We start from the raw sequence: 25764 nt of genomic DNA on the forward strand, positions 1-25764 counted from the left end.
ACAGAAATGAGTTTAGGTAGTGGGTTTCGGGGGGATTGGCCCCTGTCTCCTTGGGGCTGGGGTAGGGGTGGGGGGAGAAGAGAGAGAGAGAGAGAGAGAGAGAGAGAGAGAGAGAAGCTGCTGGAGTGCCTGCTCCCAGAAATGCTGTCAGGTGATCGTCTGCCAGCCAGACCGCCTCCTCCAGAGACACCGCATGGTGACACTGGATCCATGTCAAGGTCTTGCTCAGCAGTTGGGCGATGAACTGCTCCAGTATCACGCGGTCAATGACATCCTCCATGTCACACTCACCTGCCCACAACCACCATTGGCAAGTGTCTTGGAGCCACTGTGTGAATGCAAATGGGTAGCCAGCTTCACTGTAGGCCAGCACACAGAGCCACTGGTAATGTTCTTTTGGGCCACGGCCAACTCGTTGGCCACTTCAGGCCTGGGTCCTCCAGCATGCCGAGCTGCCCACTGCAAGGTTAGCCACAAGTTCACCTCCACAATACACTCCAACAACTCAAGGCTTCTGTGTTGTTCTGCAGCTCCAGCTTGACCAGCTGCACAGGAACGCTGGCCACAGGAGGGACTGCTGCAGAACCCACTGACTGAACCAAGCTCTGTATTACCTGCCAGTCCTTCACCTGGGCTTCACACAGGGTCTGGAACTGCTACTCTTCCTCATTGGACAGGGTGAGCAGCTCTTGGTGCTGACATTTGAGGTCAGCAGTGAGGGTCTGGAGGAGTTCCCTGACAGCACTTGTTCCTCAAGTCCTGGGTTTCAGCACCAGTGTAACAAGTTTATGAGGAGAGTGGGCAGTGAGGAACTGGAGACAGGAACTGCAATTCAAGGTGCACTTTAATTTTATTTACATTTTTCAGTGACTGACTACCACATAGGCACACTATTCACACACACATGCGACAGGGTGACACAGCTCTCCGTCACATTACTGGCTACCTGAAAGACACACAAAGACACACATTATGAGTTGGCCATGGCCCAGAACATTACCAGTGGCTCTGTGTGCTGGCCTACAGTGAAGCTGGCTGCCCGTTTGCATTCACACAGCGGCTCACATTCACACCTATGGTCAGTTTAGAGCCACCAGTTAGCCTAACCTGCATGTCTTTGGACTGTGGGGGAAACTGGAGCACCAGGAGGAAACCCACACAAACATGGTTTTATTTATTTATTTTTTTATTTTGGGGCGGCACGGTGGTGTAGTGGTTAGCACGGTCACCTCACAGCAAGAAGGTTCCGGGTTTGAACCCAGCGGCCGGCGAGGGCCTTTATGTGTGGAGTTTGTATGTTCTCCCCGTGTCTGCGTGGGTTTCCTCCGGGTGCTCTGGTTTCCCCCACAATCCAAAAGACATGCAGTTAGGTTGACGTGGGGACGCCTTGGGCTGAGGTGCCCTTGAGCAAGGTACCTGACTGTTCCCGGGCGCTCTGGTGTTGCTGCCCACTGCTCTGAGTGTGTGCGTGTGTTCATTGCTTCAGATGGGTTAAATGCAGAGGATGAATTTCACTGTGCTTGAAGTGTGCATGTGATGAATAAAGGTTTCTTCTATAAAGCTTTCTTCTTCTTAATAGAGAGCCAGTAATTAGACACGTGTACCTCATCACATTACCTGCTGTTCACAGCCGACACTTGACCACAGTCTCATTACCATAACATATTATTCATATGGGTCAACCTGTAAACATTTAATGTGGGGTTAGATTCATATTTCTTTTAGTGTGCATGCTATACTGAAACAGTATGGATAGTAATAGAACAGTACTGATTCAATTTAACCTTAACAATCCTCCTTTCCAATATTATCCACAACTTAAGATGATACCTCATTCCCTGCTTAATTTCTAATTGTTACAACACTGGTTTGCTGTTTCCTGAATGAACAATCTACTGTCTGAATTCATTGCTAGTAGACAGTGGCGTGCACAGACATTTTGAGGGGCAAGTGCTCTGGGGGGAAAAAAGGGCACTTTTTTGCGCATGTGGAACACCTTATTATAAAAGTCTGAGATTTAACCCTCCTCTTGTGTTCGGGTCGCCACTGACCCGTTTTAGTTTTTAAAGGTGTAAAACAACCACTTAATGTTAATTTATTACATCAAGGCTTTTTGACTTTGCCAGAAATCTCTAGTCGAACAAAATAGAAAAATAAATTTTTATTTTCCTAAATCTGAAAATGGTCTAGCTAAAAATATAATACTTATGTGCAGTTGTTTCTGTATGCGACGGGCTACTTCACGACAAAATAATTACAGCTTGGGCTTAGAGGGCAAACAATGCTTTTTCACTCGATTCATGTGTTACCTGGCTGGTGGGGCAGGGGAAGAGCTGACTGACTGCCCGATGTGTTGTCTGCGCTACGACAAGGCCATGGCTTCCAGGATGCTATGCTGCTGCAACCTCACATTGAATGCACTGCACGCTTGTTCACGTGACAGAGCAAGAGAGACAGAGGTCCGGTGTGTGTGCGGAGGGGGCACACATCGGGATACTATTTTCACACATGCTTTTAATGCCGCAGCTTTTCTAAAAGATCATGCCGACATTGGCCTCAGTAAACTGTAAAAAAAAATTCAAAAGGGCACTTTTTTGGACAGAGGGCAGAGGGGCAGGTGCTTGAGCACCACCTCGTGTCTATCTGTGCACGCCACTGCTAGTAGAACACCATACCTTAAATCACTTCCGTAGTTAGACTGCACCGCCATCCTACCCATCTGTTGAAATGCTCAATTACTACTGATAAATACCTATAGCTTTGTACTTTTGATCATGTCCACATATTCAACTACCAGAAGGCCAAATGGTTGTCCTAGCACTAGCATGTGCCCTAGTATAATGTCCTTACATTATTCCAAACCACAAATTTCACCTCCATTCACTGGCTTATCTACCACAACTCAACACCAATCCAAACAAAGAAAATGTACATGTTTTCCACCCAAGTAACCATAATGTAGATTTATGACTCCACAGAAACAGACAAACAATTATGCTGCAAAAAAACCTTAACCTTGCAGAGTGGACAGACACCATGAGAGGTATATTTACTAACCGAAATGTCTGAAGCTACAGGTTAATGTTTCCAATTGGCTTATTACACTCACCCCCTTGCACAATGGTTTCAAAACATACATAATCAAAATACTAAGCAAACAAGACAGACACCAAAAACCTTTTTTGGCTTCTTCACCATCCATTACCTCCTTGTTTTGCTCCTCTCTGTACCCATACATTTTCATAAAGAGATGCTTTTCTAGATTGTTTTCCACATAATCCATAGTTGTTTCAAGTTCCACTAAATTAAAGGTGCCATCACAAGGACTCATCACCATGAAGCTAGTTTAGCGGTTTCATCTACTACATATTACCTTCAAATCTTACAGTCATTACCCTATGTATATGCCCAACACTTTATAATAACCAATTTAGTTGATTACATTGGTTATTAACCATCAAATTGTTCACTTAACCTTGGTGTTAAACAGAAGTGCCACTAGTTTTCTTAAACCCTCACTGATTCTAAACAGCTCCAAATAAGACACTCCTTGAACATACACCCAATCAGTATACATTTTTGATCTATTTACCACTGTTATGGGTGGTGAGATGTGGTGAGTAGGATCCAAGAGCAGAACACAGACCAGTAAATCCAATACTAAAGATTTAATAGGAGTAAAAAAAAAATCCAGAAAAAGCTAAGGACAAAAACAAGGTAGGCAAGGACAAAAAACGCTAGCATAAAAATAGTCCAGACAAAAAACTTGAGACAAAAACATAGCACAACAAACAGACAAAAACGTAGTGCAAAAAACTGTGACAAGGAACAGGCAAAACAGAGAGCAAAATCCAAGAAGCAATAATGGCGCAGAGAAGACATGAAAAACCAACGAGGTAGGGTGAACACGTCGCATGGTGAGTAGTAATGCGAGTCTAACAGAACATAGGTTGATTACCTTCTTGATGAGGAAGGGTCCAAGGAACCTGGGTGCTAGCTTGCGAGAGATGGTCTTAAGTGGCAGGTGGCGCGTGGAGAGCATAACTTGTTGACCTACTCGGTAGGTGGGTGCCTTGGAGCGATGTTTGTTGGCCTGCCTCTTGGATGTGAGTGCAGAGCAAATGAATGTTCTCTGGGTCAATGCCCATGTCCTCGTGCAGTGGCGTATAAAGAGCTGAGCTAAGGGTACAGCGACCTCCTCCTCTTGGCTGGGGAACAGTGGCGGTTGGTAACCTAGTGAGCACTGGAACAGAGAGAGACCTGTGGCAGAGGAAGGGAGAGAGTATTATGTGCATATTCGATCCAGGGTGGGTACCTTCTCCAAGAACTGGCATCCCTGGACGCCATGCACCTGAGTGCAACCTCCAAAGCCTGGTTCGCCTGTTCTGCCTGGCCATTGGTCTGTGGGTAGAAGCCTGCGGAGAGACTACAGGTGGCCCTGATGAGTTTGCAGAAGGCTCTCCAGAACTGTGCAGTGAACTGAGGACACCAGTCAGAAACTACAGTTAGGTCCATATATATTTGGACACTGACACAAATTTTGTTTTTTACCTGTTTACTGAAACATATTCAAGTTATAGTTATATAATGGACATGGACATAAAGTCCAGACTTTCATTTGAGGGTATCCACATTCAAATTGGATGAAGGGTTTAGGAGTGCCACCCTGTTTTTAAAGGGACCAAAAGTAATTGGACAATTGACTCAGAGGCTATTTCATGGGCAGGTGTGAGCAATTCCTTCATTATGTCATTCTCAATTAAGCAGATAAAAGGCCTGGAGTTGATTTGAGGTGTGGTGCTTGCATTTGGAAGATTTTGCTGTGAAGAAAACATGCGGTCAAAGGAGCTCTCCATGCAGGTGAAACAAGCCATCCTTAAGCTGTGAAAACAGAAAAAACCCATCTGAAAAATTGCTACAATATTAGGAGTGGCAAAATCTACAGTTTGGTACATCCTGAGAAAGAAAGCAAGCACTGGTGAACTCATCAATGCAAAAAGACCTGGACACTCACAGAAGACAACAGTAGTGGATGATCGCAGAATAATTTCCATGGTGAAGAGAAACCCCTTCACAACAGCCAACCAAGTGAACACCACTCTCCAGGAGGTAGGCGTATCAATATCCAAATCTACCATAAAGAGAAGACTGCATGAAAGTAAATACAGAGGTTTCACTGCACGGTGCAAGCCACTCATAAGCCTCAAGAATAAAAAGGCTAGATTGGACTTTGCTAAAAAACATCTAAAAAAGCCAGCACAGTTCTGGAAGAACATTCTTTGGACAGATGAAACCAAGATCAACCTCTACCAGAATGATGGAAAGAAAAAAGTATGGCAAAGGCGTGGTACAGCTCATGATCCAAAGCATACCACATCATCTGTAAAATGCAGCGGAAGCAGTGTGATGGCTTGGGCATGCATGGCTGCCAGTGGCACTGGGTCACTAGTGTTTATTGATGATGTGACACAAGACAGAAGCAGCCGGATGAATTCTGAGGTATTCAGAGACATACTGTGTGCTCAAATCCAGCCAAACTGATTGGTCGGCGTTTCATAATACAGATGGACAATGATCCAAAACATAAAGCCAAAGCAACTCAGGAGTTTATTAAAGCAAAGAAGTGGAATATTCTTGAATGGCCAAGTCAGTCACCTGATCTCAACCCAATTGAGCATGCATTTCACTTGTTAAAGACTAAACTTCAGACAAAGGCCCACAAACAAACAGCAACTGAAAACTGCTGCAGTAAAGGCCTGGCAGAGCATTAAAAAGGAGGAAACACAGCATCTGGTGATGTCCATGAGTTCAAGACTTCAGGAAGTCATTGCCAGCAAAGGCTTTTCAACCAAGTATTAGAAATGAACATTTTATTTACAATTATTTAATTTGTCCAATTACTTTTGAGCCCCTGAAATGAAGGGATTGTGTTTTAAAAAATGCTTTAGCTCCTCACATTTTTATGCAATCATTTTGTTCAACCCACTGAATTAAAGCTGAAAGTCTGAACTTCAACTGCATCTGAATTGTTTTGTTCACAATTCACTGTGGTAATGTACAGAACCAAAATTAGAAAAATGTTGCCTCTGTCCAAATATTTATGGACCTAACTGTATGTTGGTAGGCAGACCATGTAGGCAAAAAACGTGGCGGACAAGTAGTTCTGCAGTCTCTTTGGCTGAGGGGAGCTTGGGCAGAGGAATGAAATGGACAGTCTTAGAAAAACAGTCAATCACAATGAGGATGCATGTGTTGCCACCTGATTTGGGGAGTCCTGTGATGAAGTTCAGGGCGATGTGAGACCAAGGTTGATGTGGAGTCGGGAGGGGTCTTAGCAAGCCAGCAGGGGGTAGATTGGCTGTCTTGTTTCGGGAGCATGTGTTGCAGGCTGCCATGAACTCCTGGACGTCCTCCTTGATGGATGGCCACCAAAAGTGCTGCTGGATGAGAGCCAGGGTTCAGGCAGCTCTTGGATGACAAGCCAGCTTGGAGCCATGATCCCACTGCAGCACCTGGGTTCGCACAGAATAGGGAACAAACAGATGGTTAGGAGGAGTGTTGTTGGGGTTACCTTCACCGGGGTCCTGCTGCAGGGCCTTCTGCACGAGTGTCTCAACCTCTAGAATGGCGACTCCCACCAGGCAGCGTGGAGGAAGGGTGGTCTCGGGCAGCTTGGACTCCTCTTGGTGGGAAGAGAACATCCTGGACAGGGCGTCGGGTTTGCCGTCCTTGGAGCCTGGGCAGTAGGAGAGCGTGAAGTTGAACCAGGAGAAGAAGAGAGACCAACGGGCTTGATGGGAATTCAGGCGTTTGGCGGACTTGAGGTACTCCAGATTCTTATGGTTGGTCCAGACTAGGAAGGGGAGCTCCGACCCCTCGAGCCAGTGCCTCCACTCCTCCAAGGCTAGTTTAACAGTCAGTAGTTCTCGGTCGCCGATGTCGTAATTCCGTTCGGCTGGGGATAGCCGGCGGGAGAATAAGGAGCATGGGTGGACCTTGTCATCACTGGGCCTCTGGGATAGTATAGCTCTGACCCCTGACTCAGAAGCGTCGACCTCGACAATAAACTGTTTGGTTGGATCGGGTATGGTGAGAACAGGTGCTGTGGTAAACCTGTGCTTGAGCGTGGAAAAGGCTTTCTCCCCCCACTTGAATTGGGTCTTGGTCCGAGGTCAGGCCACCATGCTGAAGTTGCGAATGAAGCGCCTGTAAAAGTTGGTGAATCCTAGGAAGCGCTGGAGCTCTCATCTCGAAGATGGGGTGGGCCAGTCAGCGACTGCCTCCAGCTTGAGGGGGTCCATTTGAATCTTTGCTGGAGCAATGATGAACCCCAGGAATGAGACAGAGCTTTGGTGGAACTTGCTTTTCTCTGCCTTAATGAACAGTTTATTTTCTAGCAGGCATTGGAGGACCTGCCGGATGTGACCCCGATGTTCCTCCAGGGAACGAGAGAAAATCAAGCTGTCATCCAGGTATACAAAGACAAAGGTGTTAATGAAGTCCCTTAAGACGTCGTTAACTACCGCCTGGAATACCGCAGGCGTGTTGGTCAGGCCAAAAGGGACTACGAGGTACTCATAGTGGCCTGTGGTGGTGTTGAAGGCCGTCTTCCACTCGTCCCCTTCCATGATCCTAACTAGGTGATAGGCATTGCATAAGTCCAGTTTAGTGAACACCTTATCTCCCTGGAGTAGTTCGAAGGCTGTGGTCATGAGCAGTAGTGGGTAGTGGTTCTTGACCATGATGGCGTTGAGACCTCGATAGTCAATGCAGGGATGGCGTGACTTGTCCTTTTTGACGAAGAACCCCACCCCTGCTGGAGAGGAGGAAGGGCGGATGATCCCAGCTGCCAGTGACTCCATGATGTACTTCTCCATGGCCTGTCGTTTGGCGGGTGAGAGAGAGTAGAGACATCCCTTGGGTGGCGCCGTCCCAGGCAGGAGGTTGATCCCGCAATTGTAAGGCCTGTGAGGAGGGAGGGACACTGCTCGGATTTTACTAAAAACTGGCTTGAGGTCCAGATATTCCGGAGGCACGTGAGAGAGAGGTCAGGAAATTCACTGTCTGAGGGCTGTGGTGGTTTGGTGGGAGGCAGAGTGGAGTTCAGGCAGGAGGCCAGGCAGGAAGGACTCCAGCCTAAGATGGTGTGATCAGTCCAGTTTAAGTGGGGGTTGTGCTGCATCAACCAGGGTAGTCGAAGAACAACAGGAACATGAGGGTTGTTCATGACATGAAGTATCATTTCGGAGTGATTGCCTGAAATCCTTAGGGTGAGCGGGGTGGTGAGGTGAGTGATGGTGGTCAAGCCAGTGCCATTGAGTGTCAAGACGGTGAGAGGGACCTCGAGGACGAGTAATGGGATTCCGAGATCCTTGGCGGTGGCGGAGCAGATCAGGTTCCTGTCCGCCCCCGAGTCGACAAGTGCCTGAAGATGGAGATGCCGGTTGTTATGTATGATAACGGAGCAACGGTCAGTCAGCAGGGGACTGATTCTGAGTATTGCCCACCAGGGCCCCTTGATTAACTGGTGGGCTCGTCCTTTTTAGCAGGCAGGCTCAGCAGATGTGTCCTTGCTGACCGCAGTAAAAGCAGGCCCCCGTGTTCTGCTGGCACAGTCGTTCCTCCGCTGACACCCATACCCGATCTACCTGCATGGGTTCGATAAACAAGGTGGGAGGAAGTTGCAGCTGAGGCGGCTCTTCTCTCTCCTACGTTGTAGAACCCAAGTGTTGATATGATTGGCAAGGTCCATGAGAGTGACAAAGTCCGACGGCAGTTCCTGAGATACCATTTCATCCTTGATGATGCCGGACAAGCCACGTAGGAACGTGTCAAGCTGGGCACTCTCGTTCCAGTTGCATGACGCCCCCAACATCTGGAACTCAATGGCATAGTCCGAGGTAGATCGGGGCCCCTGCCGCAGCTCCATGAGCTCCCTAGCTGTTTCCTGACCAGACTGAGAGTGGTCGAATGTTCACCTCATTTCCTCAGAGAAGTCCTTGAAGCTGGAACAAAAGGACGCGTCGGCATGCCAGACCTCTGTTCCCCATTCCCTGGCCTTGCCGGTGAGAAGCGTGATGACATAAGCTACCTGGGAGCATTCTGTGGGGAAAGCCATGGGTTGTAGCTCCAAGATCAATGAACACTGAGAAAGAAAAGATTTGCAGGTACCTGATTCCCCGCTGTAGGGCTGAGGTGAAGGAAGTCTTGGTTCATGGTGAGCAGCAGTGGCGGGAGGTGAAGGAGGCGGCTGGGCAGGGGTAGGCACGGCTTGGGAGTGCTGGAGTTGTGTGGCTAGAAGGTTGAGTGAGTTGGACAGGGTGGCCAGGTTCTGGGTGATCTGCTTGAGTTCCTGTTGGTGGGTCCCAAGGAGGGCTCCTTGCTGCTGCATAGCTGTTCTCAGATGGTTCAGTTCCGCTGGATCCATGTTGGCCAGAATGTACTATTATGGGTGGTGAGATGTGGTGAGTAGGATCCAAGAGCAGAACACAGACCAGTAAATCCAATAATAAAAATGATTTAATAGGAGTAAAAAATAAACCAAAAATAATCCAGAAAAAGCTAGGGACAAAAAAACAAGGCAGGCAAGGACAAAAAACGCTAGCATAAAAAATAGTCCAGACAAAAAACTTGAGACAAAATTGTAGCACAACAAACATGAAAAACAACAAAAACGTAGTGCAAAAAACTGTGACAAGAACCAGGCAAAACAGAGAGCAAAATCCAAGAAGCAATAATGGTGCAGAGATGACGTGAAAAACCAACAAGACGTTCTGACATAGTCCCCTTTTTATACACAGCAGAGCAAACCAGGAAGTGAATGCCGGCAAGATGGAAGTCCCGTCCCGGATCCGGATTAGCGCTGAACTGGGAGATAATAAATCTTTGGAGTGGAAGTCCGGGGCGGAGCATGACAACCACTTGTCAACTTACATATTTCTGTTAGAGCTTTTGATTCTGACTTGAGGTAGACAAATCTATTGACACTCCTCAGTTTTACAACAACAAATAACCCTCTTTATCCTTTCCATAATTAAAATCTAGACCACATGATTTACAGTGTGGTCCTTAAAACAGGATCCATTCTCCTGTGTTTAACAGCACTACAGTTTGACTTGGACACCGTTCGTTCCCCCTTTGCCAATTTTCTTTCTAATACAAATATTGGGTCTTCTTGAATCAGAATTGGGTCTTCTTAGAAGCTTACATTCTAAAAGTAAAGCATAAAAGTCTCCAATTTTTCATATTTTATAATAATTTGCTATTCAATTCTAATTCCTCTAAATCTTGTTTTAATACTTAATATATGAAAATAATGTATGAAACCTTTACATCCCAGTGTAAACATCACATCCCATGCAAATAAATACCTGGTTTCTTTAGCTTGTGACACACTGAAGTAACAAAGATCAATTACAGTAAATGTTTAATATCAGGTAACAAAGCAGTAAGAGGAGTGCATGAGGACTCACACTGCACTAAATCTGGATAAACTTACTGTCTGCCTGCAAAATGATTCCTCTAAACAGAATCAATTTATTTATACAACACTTAGACATATGTTTCAAGTCAGTTCTGCAAAATAAACTGACAGATCAAGTCAAGTCAACTTTATTGTCAAATATGCTATACATGCTCGACATACAGCACAGATGAAATTTCAGTCCTTTCTGACCCACGGTGCAAACAGGCAATGCAATAAATAAAAATAGAATTATTGAAAAAACAAACAGTATAAACACTCTAGATAAGAACTAGATATAGACTAAACACTCAAACAGACAATATAAACACTCAATAAGAACTAGACATAGACTAAACACACACACACACACACACACGCACACACACGTAAATTGGTGCAAATAAACAGTCAATGGCACTTGAGGTATAGCAGGTAAACATGAAATAAGCAGTATAAACAATAAACTAATGGCTGTTAAGGTGAGGTAGTGCGGAATAGTGCAAATGAGCAAGGTAAAGTGAAATGTGCAGTCCCTGAGTTCAGTGTGTTAATGAACGTTGAGAGTATGTATGTATGTGTATGTGTGTGTGTGTGTGTGTGTGTGTGTGTGTGTTGGGGGGGGGGGGGGGACTGTGAGGGTGACATGTCAGATGCTGAAGGGGGGGCAGGGGGGAGTGCGAGCAGAATCTGTGGCAGGGGGCAGAGGGGGGAGGAGAGGCAGAACAGGGAGGGAGTTGAGCCTCCTGACCGCCTGGTGAAAGAAACTGTTCTTGAGCCTGCTGGTTTTGGCCCGGAGACTCCGCAGTCTCCTCCCCGACGGCAGCAGACTGAAGAGGCTGTGAGATGGGTGGGTGGGGTCACCTGCAATCCTGATGGCTTTGCGGGTGAGGTGGGAGTTATAAATATCCATTAGAGAAGGGAGAGAGACACCAACGATCCTCTCAGCTGCTCTCACGATGTGCTGCAGTCTTGCAGCAGGACATGGTGCAGGCGCCGTACCACACAGTGATGCAGCTGGTCAGGATGTTCTCAATGGTGCCTCTGTAGAATGTGTGCATGATGGGGGCCGGGACTCTTGCTCTCCTCAGTTTGCGGAGGAAGTACAGATGCTGTTGGACTTTTTTGGCCAGTGATGCAGTGTTGTTGCTCCAGGACAGGTCTTCAGAGATGTGCACACCCAGAAACTTGGTGCTGCTCACCCTTTCCACTGCAGCACTGTCGATAGATAGTGGAGCATGCTGGGTGTGCGCTCTCCTGAAGTCCACAACAATCTCCTTCATTTTCTCCACGTTCAGGCGGAGATTGTTGTCCTTGCACCACATGGCCAAGCGGCTCACCTCACTCCTGTAGATCGTCTCATCGCCATTGTTGATGAGACCCACCACAGTCGTGTCATCCGCAAACTTAATGAAGAGATTAGAGTTGGATGTTGGTGTGCAGTCGTGGGTCAGCAGAGTGAAGAGGAGGGGGCTCAGCACACATCCTTGGGGGGCCCCCATGTTCAATGTGATGGTGCTGGAGGAGATCCTGCTGACCCGTACAGTCTGTGGTCTCCCTGTCAGGAAGTCCAGCAGCCAGTTGCACAGGGAGGTGTTGAGTCCCAGCTGGTCCAGTTTATGAATGAGCTGCTGAGGAATGATTGTATTGAATGCTGAGCTAGTCTATGAACAGCATTCTGACATACGAGTCTTTTGTCTCCAGGTGGGTGAGGACTGAGTGGAGGGCAGTGGAGATGGCGTCATCGGTCGAACGGTTGGACTGATATGCAAACTGGAAAGGGTCCGGGGGGGGGGGGGGCAGACTTGATATGCCACATGACTAGCTGCTCGAAGCACTTCATGAGGATGGGAGTGAGTGCGACAGGGTGGTAGTCATTGAAGCAGGAGGGAGACGGCTTCTTCGAGACCAGGATGATGGTGGTGGCTTTGAGGCATGTGGGGACAACAGCCTGGCTCAACGAGATGTTGAAGATGTCTGTAAAGACATCTGTGAGCTCCTCGGCACAGTCTCTCAGGACACGACCAGGAATGTTAACAGGACCCGGGGCTTTTCGTGCAGTTGTCGTCCTGAGAGCTCTCCTCACGCTGTCAGGGGACAGCATCAACACCTGGTCACCGGGAGGTGGTGGGGTCTTCTGTGCTGTGGTGCTGTTGTCTGCCTCAAAGCAAGCGAAAAAGTCGTTCAACTGATTCAGCAGAGACGTGGAGTTGTCACAGGTCTGCGGCAAGGGCTTGTAGTCTGTGATGGTCTGAATCCCCCACCACAGGTTCCTGGTGTCTCTGCTGTCGTTGAAATAGTCAGCAATGTACCTGGAATACTGTCTCTTGGCCACCCTGATGCCTCGTGACAGGTTGGCCCTAGCTGTCCTCAGGCCCACCTTGTCCCCAGCTCTGAAGGCGGCGTTCCGAGCCCACAGGAGCCTGTGGACTTCTCCTGTCAGCCATGGCTTCTGATTGGCCTGAATGGAGATGGTTCTGTTGACTGTAATGTTGTCCATGCACTTCCTCATGTAGGCAGTGACGGTCTCCGTGCACTCCTGTAGATCTGTGATGTTGTTGTAGGTGGCTGCCTGTCTGAACATGCTCCAGTCAGTGGTGGAAAAACAGTCCTGGAGTGCCTCCGAGGACCCCTCTGGCCACACACGTATCTGCTTTGTAGCTGGTTTGGTGACTTTAACCAGCGGCCTGTATGCTGGCATTAGCATAACATTGGAGTGATCTGAGGCCCCAAGGTGGGGGAGGGATAGGGCTTTGTAGGTGTTTTTATGCATGGTGTAAACATTGTCCAGAGTATTGTTTCCACGTGTGGGAAAGTTGATATGTCCATAGAGTTTTGGAAACACACTCTTGGGGTTTGCATGGTTGAAATCCCCAGCCAGGATGAGGAAAGCATCTGGTTGGGCTGTCTGCTGCTGATAATGATTGTATCCCCAATGAATCTACTTATCCCTAATAACCAAGCCTAACATTTGACCATGTATTTCATTGATTTGATTGGTCACATAGTTTGTGATAGTGGAAGAATACAGGGCAAAGCCCCTCTATTTTCAACCCCCTTGCTTTGTAGCAGAGATTTTAACATCAGATGCCCTTCTTGACAACCCTCCCCAATCTTTCCGGGGTTGGGATTGGAATGCACTGGTTTGTGCAACCCTAGTAGCTAGGTATTTTTTACCTAATCTGTACGTCTTTGAACTGTAGAGGAAAACCAGAGCACCCGGAGGAAATCCACTCAGACATGGGGAGAACATGCAAACTCCACACAAAAAGGCCCCTGCTGGTTGTGGACCTCTTGCTGTGAGGTGACGGTGCCAACCACTACACTACCCCTACATTTTCTAATTTAGGATCCTGAATTTCATCAAGCCTTAGTCCTATAATTTAATTTGAACCATTTTACTCCCTAAATTAATTTTTCCCATTTATGAATTATTTTTCTGCACTAAATCTTATCTCCCTAGAAAATAAAATTAATACTGATTAGTGTTAAGAGCTGACTACCTAATAATTTGGCCCTGTCCAGAAATCTACTGGCCCAGGTTTGACAGTCAGTGCGTTTACATGCACATAGAGAGAATCGAATTTCTGCCGTTGCTCGACTGAAATCGAAGTTCAAAATGCCATGTATACACCTTAATTCGGCTGAAATTGAACCGAACTTGATTTCTCAGAATCGAGCTACACGACCTAGATTATGCGATTTCTGCCGAGCTACTTAGTGCATGTATACCCTATTGAGCTACGTATTCGAGCTACTTACTTCAGCACTGCCCCTTCCGGAAGTGACGAGTGACGAGACCACAAGCGGGAAACACAACAGCCTCGGTCGGCATGACAACGGCATGAATCTTTTCTTTTTGTGGCATTGTTTGCACTGTTAAAATTTAGCTCACTTACTGTATCACCAAATACATCTGTACAGCTGTTGCATAGCTGTGAATTGTGTACATAAACAAGTCACTGTATTTGTGTGTGTGTGTGTGTGTGTGTGTATAGATGTCCAACATCTGAAGAATGTCAATAAAAACAAAACAATTGAACTTTTTGTGTGTTTATTAAGACATAAGTTAAATTGTAAGCCAAAAATGGACTTTAGAAAAATATTTTTTGTAAGCAAAAAATGAACTTTAGAAAAATATACAATTGTGCAAAATAAGTTGTCTTACAAAACAGTGGTCTGCACAGGACAGTTTGTAACCATACAGTCTGTTAGAGCAAGGCTAACAGCTTGAGCACGGAACTTGTGAACACAGAACTGCCAGTGTTGCCAGATTGGGCGGTTTTAAGTGCATTTTGGCAGATTTAAACATGTTTTGGGCTGGAAAACGTCAGCAGTATCTGGCAACACTGCTGATAACTTTGTTTATACTCTTGAATAGCTTTTCTTCATGATGACAACCGGAAGTGTACCAACACGATGGGGCGTGTAGCGCCACCTGTGGCTCGGGTGCACAATGCACCTCACACAATAGCTCGATTTCATTGTGTGCATGTAGGATTGGATTTCTCTGGCACCCTGCTGGGACCTTCAGCTCGATTACCGACAGCAGCTCGATTTGGATGTGCATGTAAACGTAGTCATAGAGTGAATTGTCAGGAGACCATTTTCCCTTCATCCACTAGAGCTGTGCCATGGAGTAACAGGACAGTCCCTTCAGCTCTGATGGTGCGTGCAACTTCAAATGAACGTTTCCTTTGATTTAATCATTTGAGTCTGCCTCTCCTTTGATTCTGAATAACACTGATGGGATTTACAATTTGGAATCTGAGGTGACTTTGGAACTCTTGAGCTTGATATTTTCAGTCTCCCAACTGCACCATTCTCTGTGCTGCTTTTCGTGATCTTTGAGTTGCTGCTCATCTTGTCGGTGTCTTTCCATCATGTGAATCACAACTGAACTCCTGAAACTCTGAGACCATGGTCATCCATTTTCTGACACTTATGAACTCTGGTTAGGTGTCCTGCAAATGGCTCAAGAACCTAATTTTCTCCCAAACAATGGTTTTTAATTTTATACCTTCTCTTCTGTATTTACCCTATATACTTTAATCTTTTCCTTCACTTGAATATTTCTTTATCATCTTCCATTTATTTCACTTCTGCCTCAAATAAGTCAAATACCAGCATCCTCATCTCCATTTTTAGTTTTTTCTTCTCTTTTTCATCGTATATCTCTTCCAACTCTTTCATTCTAATTTAAACTTACTTTATCAAAAATGTCTGTCCTCTTTCACAAACTCTCAAACTGTGTCCTCTGATGGTCATTGTATTAATATACTGTAGTACACATCCACACTAGAGGCAACATCATCTCCACCCATTTTCTGACTGTGCGCGAGAGGGTTTGATCCCCCACACTTACTTTAAATGCCAAAATAAATCTCTAACTTAAACAGTTAACAATCAGCATCTTTATTTCAGTGACACCTGTAACACTTATGGAATACTTCAGATGATTACATGTACTCAAAAACTAAATTGAGTCTCCTACAACATTTTAGTTAAACTTCCAAGGCTTCTCTGTCACACAATACATGTGTACACAGCTCTTCCACACATGCAGTTCACACACATGCAGCTCCTTCTCTCTCTCTCTCTCTCTGCTGGTATGCAAATTAGGTCTCCCACAGCACTTTAATGAATCACCAGCTCTCTGTAGCCCATAGCTTTAACACAACTCTCTGCCTCCACCACATTTTTAATCCAGGTCACTGATCTACTTTCCATAACACAGTGACATCAATTAGTATCCCAGGTTCCTCATAACACATACATACATGTCAACCTTTAGTTATCCATGCCCTTACAAAATCTGTACTTTTCCCTTACATACACCCATGAGCCCTTATACGCGAGAAAAAAATTTCAATATATAATCCAAAGCACCGATTGTTTTATTCCACATTATACACTCCTATTGTAATAGGCATATTTATCACACTGCATCAAGTTAAAGGGATCAAAGAAGCATGTACTGAATAAAAAGAAATTTTAGATCCCAGAGAAAATAACTGAATTAAAAAGGACTATATATACAGTCAAGTAAACAATTATCTACTAAAGAGAATGACTAAACTATAAACTTAATTATTTAATATACATTGTATCAGTAATACCAGAATTATTTATGTAAATTTTGCAAATAAAATGTATTAATATTAATTGGTTCATAAAAATTACACAAAGTTCTATTTGACAAGTGTTGACATCACCTACAATATTACATTCCACCAAAGAAAATTACTTTAAATATAACAGCAGTAATAATTAGGTATGTTAATTAAAATAGTAGGCTACATGTAATAAATTATATATAATCATACCAAACAGTAAATGCAGGTTAGTAAAAGTTCCATTTGAGAAAAAAAAGTGTTGACACCAAAAGCAGTGTTAGATCCAACTAAAGATGACTGAACCACATCAAGTATATTATGTAAACAAGGATAAGTGAAAATATTAATAAATTATGAAGTTAAATTGAAAATCTTCCCAGTAATTTATAACAAGAATTTAAATCTTATTCCTTTTTGGAGTGTTCTTTGTTGTACAAAGATGTTGCAGATTTGGCACTAGCTATATCATCACTGCTTGGGTAGCAATTGTAGCTCCTCATCACAGTTCATTTTAATTTGCAGATATGCAGTTAATGTGTCTGCAGCCATATTTTTTCTGTACTCAATATGAATTTTCCTAACTAATGAAAAAGCCCTCTCACTATCTGCATTGCTATGTGGGAGGCACAGCAAAGCAGTAAAAAGTTGTTTCAGCATTGGAAACCTGGCAACACCCAGAGCAGTTTTTACATCGAAGACCTTTCCCCAATATACATCTATTATTTTCCTGGTCAATAAAAGAAAATCAGAGCACAGCCAACATGTAGAGTAGATGGTGTTAAATTGCTTCCATCCCCTACTACACATTTTAGAGATAGGTTACCAACAGTCATTACCACCATTACTCTTCATTCAATACTTTTCCAGTTTACTGATAACTGATGGTAGTAACGAGTGTTGATCATCTGTGTCTACATATAATGTCTATCAGCAATTAAAATGTTTACGGAAGCGAAACCAGAAATCACCGGGTAACTACAGTTGCCATTGTATAAACGGCGACTCCCAATATCACCTTCCTAAATTATCATAATAATGGAGGAAGCTTTCCTACATGCAAACAGTAAAAACTTTATTAAAAAATACTAAAAAAAAAAAAATGCTTGCCTGTGCAGTCTTTGAATCGAAAAACTTTTTTTTTTCCACTAGCTGCGAAAAATGGTCTGTCACAGTCGGGGGGGATGTTGTATTCCACGAGAAATTGGCAGAACATAACTTCTGCAGCAGTCACAGAAGTCTGGGCAGTCTGAGCCGATGTACTTAAATGACCGAGAAAACCATGTGCAACTATAAAACCACATAAATCGAAAATAGTTCCGTTTCATTGGGCATGTGTGTTTGAAAAAATAAATGGTGGATGCTAAGAAAATTCTTGGAGTAACGGAAAAAATCTCTGATACAAAACGTCATTTTCCCATATGAAAATCAGCGTACGCTGTATTAGCAAAAAAAAATGCATTTTTCGGTACAAAATACGAGGAAACCACATAACTTGACACGTATGCACATACGACAAACATGGCGCTTTAGCCGACTCAGAAACAACCTGTACAAATATCCTCACCACCATACAGCTAATTTGAATTTACCAAACCCTGGAATGGCATTCAGTCAATAGTAAAAGATGCTAATTTGATTTATACCTTAGAATGTTTGCTTATATTGTTTGATGGCTCTGAATTTCCTGTAAGCAAATAACTTTGTTGGCCACAACCATATTCACTATTGCCTCTTCTTTTGTATCTGACAAGAGGCGTTGTCTGCCTTCACTATAAGGCAGCCTGACAATTCTATTACAAAAAGCAATGCATCTCTGAGAGCTGCAATCAAATGTACAGTGTAGAATAAAAGTGTACGATCTATACACAGTGTAATTTTTTGTGTAGCATCTATGCAGTACTGGCAATATGAACATTTTACTGTAATCAAGATATCTGCAAATACAGAAGTGCTTTTACCCTCTCAATTCTGAAGGTACAGACTATGGAAGCAACTGTGTAGTGACTAAGATTCAGATGCACTCGTTGCCTAGCTTCTCTCATGGTCAATCCACGGATAAACGCATGGTCAGCCATAGTAGCACCAATATCATCTGATATTACAGTTCTTCTGGTCTGTGCTTGCGATCATCCTCTTCTGGCTCCCGGTCTAGTTTCCATTTTTAGGTTTATCAAAAACAACCCAGCCACACATGGCTACATTTTTTGCAGTCAGTAGTTTAGCGTAGAGTGTGAAGCAATTTGACACAGTTTTCATTTAGAGAGGTGTGTGCTAATTAAGCTCATGTTGTGACAGATTGTGTTCATTAGAGAGTGGTAGTGTTTTCTGAGTGATTGTAGGGTAGGAACTGTGCTTCAGCAGTGGGATTTGTGTTTAAAGATCTGCTTAAATGGTGCAACCAGTCTGCGACATGACAGTAACGGCAGGAGAAGGGTTTGTAATTCTGGGAATAGTGTCAATTTTAAGGACTAAATTAAAGCAATGGTTATCTTGTCAACTCTCCAAGATTTAGTGTTTAAGCAATTGAAAAACTGTAATTAGACTCTAATTAGCTTTTGTTGAAGTCATTAGCATAGGGGTTACTTTTTCCAACATACACAAAGCAATAATTTATGTGTTACTAGTTAAAACAGACTGGCTCTAATTTAATAATCCAACATAGAAACCAGCACAGATTTTTGTGTAGAAATCACCGTACAGCAGGGTTCACTTTTAATTCATGAAAATGTTTGTTCCATTCACAGCATAAGAATGATTGAGTGTTGATAAATGTGGCGGCTGAAATCCCTCATCATTTAAACATCACACCTCTAAATATTCTCAGTTTAGAGACCACGCCCCTAGACTTTGTGACACAGAAAGGCATTATACAGCCAAGAAGAGAAACTTCTCCACCCTCAAAGTAGAAGCTCTCATGTTGCAAGTTCAATTGTATGAAACTATGTGACAGCCTGAAAAATAGCACCATAATAAGTCAGAAAATGTAGTATGGAAAGAAATCACTGCTGCAGTCAACACTGTTGCTGTCAACAACTGACATCCAGCTTATTTGAATATTTAATGTATATAGCTTTGATATGCATATCTATACTGTATATAATAATGATGCAATATCTTACATCACAAAACATAAGCCAGGTGAAGAAAAAAATTGTCAGATTTACCACCAAAAATTACGTGGTTGTGGAGTTTCTTAAATTCTTCATTTTAAATGATGTTTCAGATCAATCAGAGCCAGGTACCAGCAGTGTTTATCCTTCAGCTAGACAAAGTGGCCTGAAGCCACCCCACAGAGCCAGGCAACTGTGAGCTGAGAGAAAGAGCATGTGTCCTCTGCCCACCACCCATGTGTCCTGGCACCTATTTGTCACCACAACTGTATGCCTTGGGACAAGAAAGTGACTTAATAGCCACTTGTCACTCTCCATTTAAAATTAAATATTTATTTATTTAAAACCCCCCACCCTGCACTCCTGAAAAACCCTATCATGTCTTAACAGACATGCTAGACATGCCATTGCTGAGATTTGATGACTGGCAAACCACTTGTTTAAGCACCATTGTAGGTGACTGAATAAGCATCTAACCTAGCATATTGCCAATTGGTTAGCTTTCCCATTGCTTTTGATTGCTGAATTTTAATTGTTTGTAATTACATCACTAATAGCAAGTCTCAAAATGAAAAAGAAAATCTCGGGTTAAAAAAAAAACCCTCTTAACCCTATTAATTGCAAACAATTTCAAAATTCATGTTGAGGTAACCTCCTGAGAACCAACCCATAGACTTGTGTCCTCTGTAGTTGACATTTGTTTTACGTGCACACCCTCTTACGCTTTCAAGCCATTCACTTGAATCCTGGTGTCTTGTAAAGAGTGCATCCTGGCCTTTCCAGTGATATCATGTGACTAGGAGGGTTGCTGGGAAATTCCTAGTAAGGAAATCACAACAAAAGAGAAATTGAGAGACATTTTTTTCTTGGTTCCCAGGAGGATATATATGACACAGTCAATGGAGGTCTTTACAAAATATATATTTTACCATATGCTAGCCTCCATATTTTTAAGTGATGGATGTGGTTGCATATGCTTATATGCCAGTTAGAATATATAGTCTAATAATTCTCCACACAGCCAGATTTACTATGCTGCACCACATGTCTGTACCGACTCGAAAACCTGAGTACACAAGGTGAGACTTGACGTGAGATTTGATTGTAGCCTCCGCTCACCTCCACACTGATAAATGCCAAGCTTAGCATGGAAATGACCATAAGCAAAGTTTTCTGTTATACATTCATTTCATAATTGAGAGTCACTGTGTTTGTTCATTATTCTAACTTAATCAGACTATATATTAATTTATACATAAATGCAGGTAATTCCAAAGGGTTCACATGCTTTTTCTTCCCATTGCATTGTTCATATGTTGATATTGTGTGGACTGCTAGTATATATAGATTTTCATGAACTTCAGTCAGAAAAAAATAGCATGTATTGAGTGAGTGTTGCATTTTTGTAGCTGAGGGTCTGTGAGGTAAACTGTGTTTCTATAACAATTCTTTTTGTTCTATAACAATTTATGTTTTACTTCCTCTTTTGATCTTTTTCAGTTAATTCTATAGCTCATAGAAGGCAGTTAAATAATACTGAATATACAAGTATACAACAACCATTCCAAAACCATTTTTCTCCTGGTTTTCGTTTCAGGTTCAGTTTATATTAACTATCACACACACATTAAGTGCAGTGGTTTTCCCATGTGGTTTTCCTTTGGGCTGCCTGTTCTTTCAATCCAGCTATATGGTTACACTTGTTATCTTGTTCATCAACTTTTACATGCAGGTAAGAAACAATACAATTAATAAAATGTGCTATTTATATAATAAAAAGCTGCTTTCCACTGGTTTCTTACAATTGCATTAGTAATTGCTTTCACCATCTATGTGAAGAGTGTAAAGAATACAAAAAGGATGGAAGTAATTCCATTTATGTCACAAAATGAATGCCATACATCTTTTACTTAATTCCTTACTCTAATTTCACTTTATTACAGACATACAGAAACAAGCCAGCCAGAGATGACGAAGCTAGGGAGATGACAAGAAACCACATAAACGGCATCTCGTCCTGGGTGAATGGAGCTAAACATAAGCTGCAGTGATGACAAATCATGACTCTTCAAAACTCATCTTTCATATTGACTAATCTAATAGCAGGGATAATCCTCTTTAATTGTAATAATGTAATTTTGCTTTGCATATAGAGTGCTGTTTTTAACTTTGTTTTTGTTTGTTCATCTCAAGATTTGACAGTGCTAACAGTATTAGTGCTGTACTGTACCTCTGTATAGAAGTGTTACATTCAGTATCTTGAGCATTTGGAAATAATCTCAAGAGAACCAGTGGAATTCCATAATCCAAAATTACACATTTCATCACATTCAAATGTCACTCAAAACTACATTCATGTAATTAAGTTATACACAGTCCAGATTGCTTTCATTCATGCTTCATCCCTCTTTGACAATCATATACACAGAACAATTTACAAACATATTGCCATGTGCCACCTATGGTTTTTCCATCAAACTCTACAGTTGTCTGATAATTTTAGTCTCATCTAGATGCACATGTCCATAATTTTTGATGCAGATATTGCCTTGCATTGAAAAAAATAAGATGTTTGACTTGCCATATTTGGTGGCATGGTGGTGCAGTCACTTCACAGCAGGAAGGTTCTGAGTTTGAGCCCAATGGCTGACTAGGGCCTTTCTGTGTGTAGTCTGCATGTTCTCCTCGTGCCTGTCTGGGTTTTGTCCCACAATACAAAGACATGCAGATTAGTTTAATTGGCTACTCTAAAATTGCCCATAGGTGTGTGCGTGTGCCATCAGGTATAGTCTGGTGTATTATAATCACCCAAAAGAATTCATGGAAGCTAGTTGATGGCTTCCTGGATTGCTGACCCTCAACTACGTATGAGAATGGCAGCAGACAGACCTGCCATATTCATTGTGCCTATCTGTTACCATCCCCCAGATATTGAAGGGGATGGTTCACCCTTACCAGAATCCAATTTGTTGTTTTTGTTTTGAAAGAATGAGTGCTACCTGCTCGCACTCCCTGCAGCAAAACTTCCACAAAAGTGAGCCCTTTGAAACCCATCTTGAACTTTTTCTTCATCCAAGGGTCATATGTGGAAGCTTTGAATAAAATACTGCATGCCTCATCTTTTCTTTCCTTTGCAGCTGCCTGCAAAGACCAGTTCTGGTTCATTAAAATTGAATATCCATATGAAAATGGAATGAATCAGTCAAAATAATATAAATAAATATTATATATACAGGGCGGCACGGTGGTGTAGTGGTTAGCACTGTCGCCTCACAGCAAGAAGGTCCTGGGTTCGAGCCCCGGGGCCGGCGAGGGCCTTTCTGTGTGGAGTTTGCATGTTCTCCCCGTGTCCGCGTGGGTTTCCTCCGGGTGCTCCGGTTTCCCCCACAGTCCAAAGACATGCAGGTTAGGTTAACTGGTGACTCTAAATTGACCATAGGTGTGAATGTGAGTGTGAATGGTTGTCTGTGTCTATGTGTCAGCCCTGTGATGACCTGGCGACTTGTCCAGGGTGTACCCCCCTTTCGCCCGTAGTCAGCTGGGATAGGCTCCAGCTTGCCTGCGACCCTGTAGAAGGATAAAGCGGCTAGAGATAATGAGATGAGATATACAAAACACACACACACACACACACACACTTGCTATTTGGTGCAGAGGCTTCTGGTAAGGGTGAGTCTGTCCCTTTATACACTTAATGAGCCATGAACTGAAAAACAAATGCTTCTCTGACACTTTGCAATTAATATATTGCATTTTCAAATTGTTGCTGGACTTTTGGTTCATCCCAAAGTTAAATAAGAGCCAGTATCTCTTCTCTACTCCAGCGCCTCTACAACTACTTGGATGCCATATTGTGAATGAAGCATGATCATATGACCACATGGCACAAGCATACAGGTTTATAGAGAAAACAACCCACTAGAAACCGACTGCTCCTGTGGGTGGTTTTGTTTTTTTTATGCTGCTGTCTGGATGCATGATGTGCATCACTGAGATGTGTAAAAATTATTACTGACATCTCCATAAACTAATTCAATCTGAATAGAGCTAGAAAATCTTTTGGACGACTGCAACGAGTTGAGTGTATGGCCATGCTGTGGACATTTCATAAAGACTTCAGTGTGTTTCAGAAACACAGTGCCTTGCAGAAGTAATTAAAATATCTGGTATTGATTTTTAATTAATTTGATCCTAGCATAATCATACACATTTAAAACGATGGTTACGTATGTAACCGCGGTTCTATGAATTTCGGATGACCGCCAGAGGCGGTGTTTTAAGCACCCAGATGTCCATCACACGCGCATGAAGTTCGAGTGTGTGTATACCAACAAGGTCGCTTGCGACAGGGGGTGACATATGTCACTGCACCGGTACTTAAGGTGCGTTCACCCCGGAAGCATTCTCTTGGCAGTCTTCTCGTCAGCCTTCCGAGTGACGGCCAAGTTCTGGCGGTCATCCGAAATTCATAGAACCGCGGTTACATACATAACCATCGTTCTATTTCATTTCTCCTGACCGCCAGAGGCGTGCTTTAAGCACCCGGATGACTAATACCAACAGGGTCACGAGGAAGACCTATTTACCCTACGAATGGCTGAAAAGGGTGGCTGTGGCCAGTGGATTGTGCATGGCCACATTAGCCCTATAAAACCTTGCAAACGTGCAAGTTGAGACCCATGAGGCAGCGGTGCAGATATCAGAGAGTGGAACTCCACGTAGAGCCGCCCATGATGCAGCCACATTCCGAGTGGAGTGGCCTCAGATGTGGGGAGGGACCGGGAGGCTGCTGCTAATGGCCTCCACGGTCCAGTTTGACAGTCTGTTTGGACAGCGCGTGGCCACGCCTATGTCCAGTGTGGCCCACAAACAGTGCATCCGACTGCCGAAATGCAGCAGTCACTTCAATGTATGCCCTCCGTGCTTGAACTGGGCAAAGAAGGACATGACCTTAGCCCTGCTCATTCTCCTCAGGTGGTGGTCTGAAGGCTTCCAGGCTGAGGGGCTGATTGGTGTATGAAGAGGAGGAGAAGTTCTTGGGCATAAATGAAGGATTAGGCCACAATGTTACACCCGTGCCATCGGGCTCCATTGTAAGCACTCCCGGACGATAGACAGGGCGTGTAGTTCACCCGCTCTCTTAGCATTCCTTTTAGCTATGACGTTGGCTGTCTTTAAAGATAGCCACTTGAGCTCCATCCCCTGTAGGGGCTCAAATGGAGGTTTACACAGTGCACTTAAAACCAGAGGCAAGTCCCAAGCTGGTCTTGGACTGCGTTGAGGGGGTCTTATGCGCTGAGCACCTTTAAGAAAGTGGCTCACCCGTGTGTGGGATCCCACAGTCAGCCCGTCTACCCTGTTGTGCATTGCGGATATAGCCACTACATACACCTTGATGGTGGAGGGTGCAAGGCCCTTGTCCAGATGAGACTGTAAAGAGCTGAGAATCCCTGGTATCGGGCAACATGCCAGTTCCTGATGGCGTGCTTGGCACCAACTTACAAAGAGTTTCCACCTATTGGCATAGAGCGCATTGGTGGAAGGTGCGCGGGAACACTGGATGGTCCGCACAACGGTCAACTCACATTCTGCTAGCAGTGGGTCGGGCCCTTCAGAGGCCACACCCACAGCTGCAACCGTACTGGGTTCGGATGCCAAATTTGACCTTCCATCTGTGAGAGAAGGTCCATCCGTGCAGGGAGACACCAAGGCTCCTTGTGCAGCAACCCGTACAGGGTAGGGAACCAGACTCTCCCCGGCCAATAGGGGGCTATCAACAGCACCCTGTGACACTCCTTGAGGATCCTCTCGAGAGTGGGCAGAATTAGCGGGAGTGGTGGGAAAGCATATAGGAGCTGCTGTGGCCACTCGTGTGCCAGTGCGTCTTGGCCCAAGGGGCTTGACGTTTCTTTCAGTGTAAACCACAGGGGACAATGTGTCATGGCCTGGGAGGCGAAAAGGTCCACCTCTATCCTGCCGTATTGCAGCCAAATACTCTGCACCACTTCCGGGTGCAGCTTCCACTCCCCCGGATCGGGGTTCTGTTGTGACAGAAGATCTGCAGCAGTGTTCCTCA

The 25764-nt window shown here is 44.1% G+C and overlaps 2 protein-coding genes across 2 annotated transcripts in view; one reads left to right on the plus strand and one right to left on the minus strand.

Annotated features, from left to right (window-relative positions):
- The window catches only part of elovl2 (ELOVL fatty acid elongase 2), a 156129-nt gene extending 134390 nt beyond the window's left edge, over nucleotides 1-21739 (plus strand). The window contains exons 7-8 of the mRNA XM_060900081.1: nucleotides 21286-21420; nucleotides 21632-21739. Coding sequence (XP_060756064.1) covers nucleotides 21286-21420; nucleotides 21632-21739 — 243 coding nt within the window. The remainder of the gene's footprint in view (nucleotides 1-21285; nucleotides 21421-21631) is intronic.
- The window catches only part of sycp2l (synaptonemal complex protein 2-like), a 163268-nt gene continuing 154453 nt past the window's right edge, over nucleotides 16950-25764 (minus strand). Inside the window, exons 30-31 of the mRNA XM_060900082.1 lie at nucleotides 22270-22379; nucleotides 16950-20507 (exon numbers count right to left, since the gene is read on the minus strand). Coding sequence (XP_060756065.1) covers nucleotides 20477-20507; nucleotides 22270-22379 — 141 coding nt within the window. The 3' untranslated portion in view covers nucleotides 16950-20476. The remainder of the gene's footprint in view (nucleotides 20508-22269; nucleotides 22380-25764) is intronic.

The sequence above is a fragment of the Neoarius graeffei genome, chromosome 19, assembly GCF_027579695.1.
Source record: "Neoarius graeffei isolate fNeoGra1 chromosome 19, fNeoGra1.pri, whole genome shotgun sequence".
NCBI classification, from domain to species: domain Eukaryota; kingdom Metazoa; phylum Chordata; class Actinopteri; order Siluriformes; family Ariidae; genus Neoarius; species Neoarius graeffei.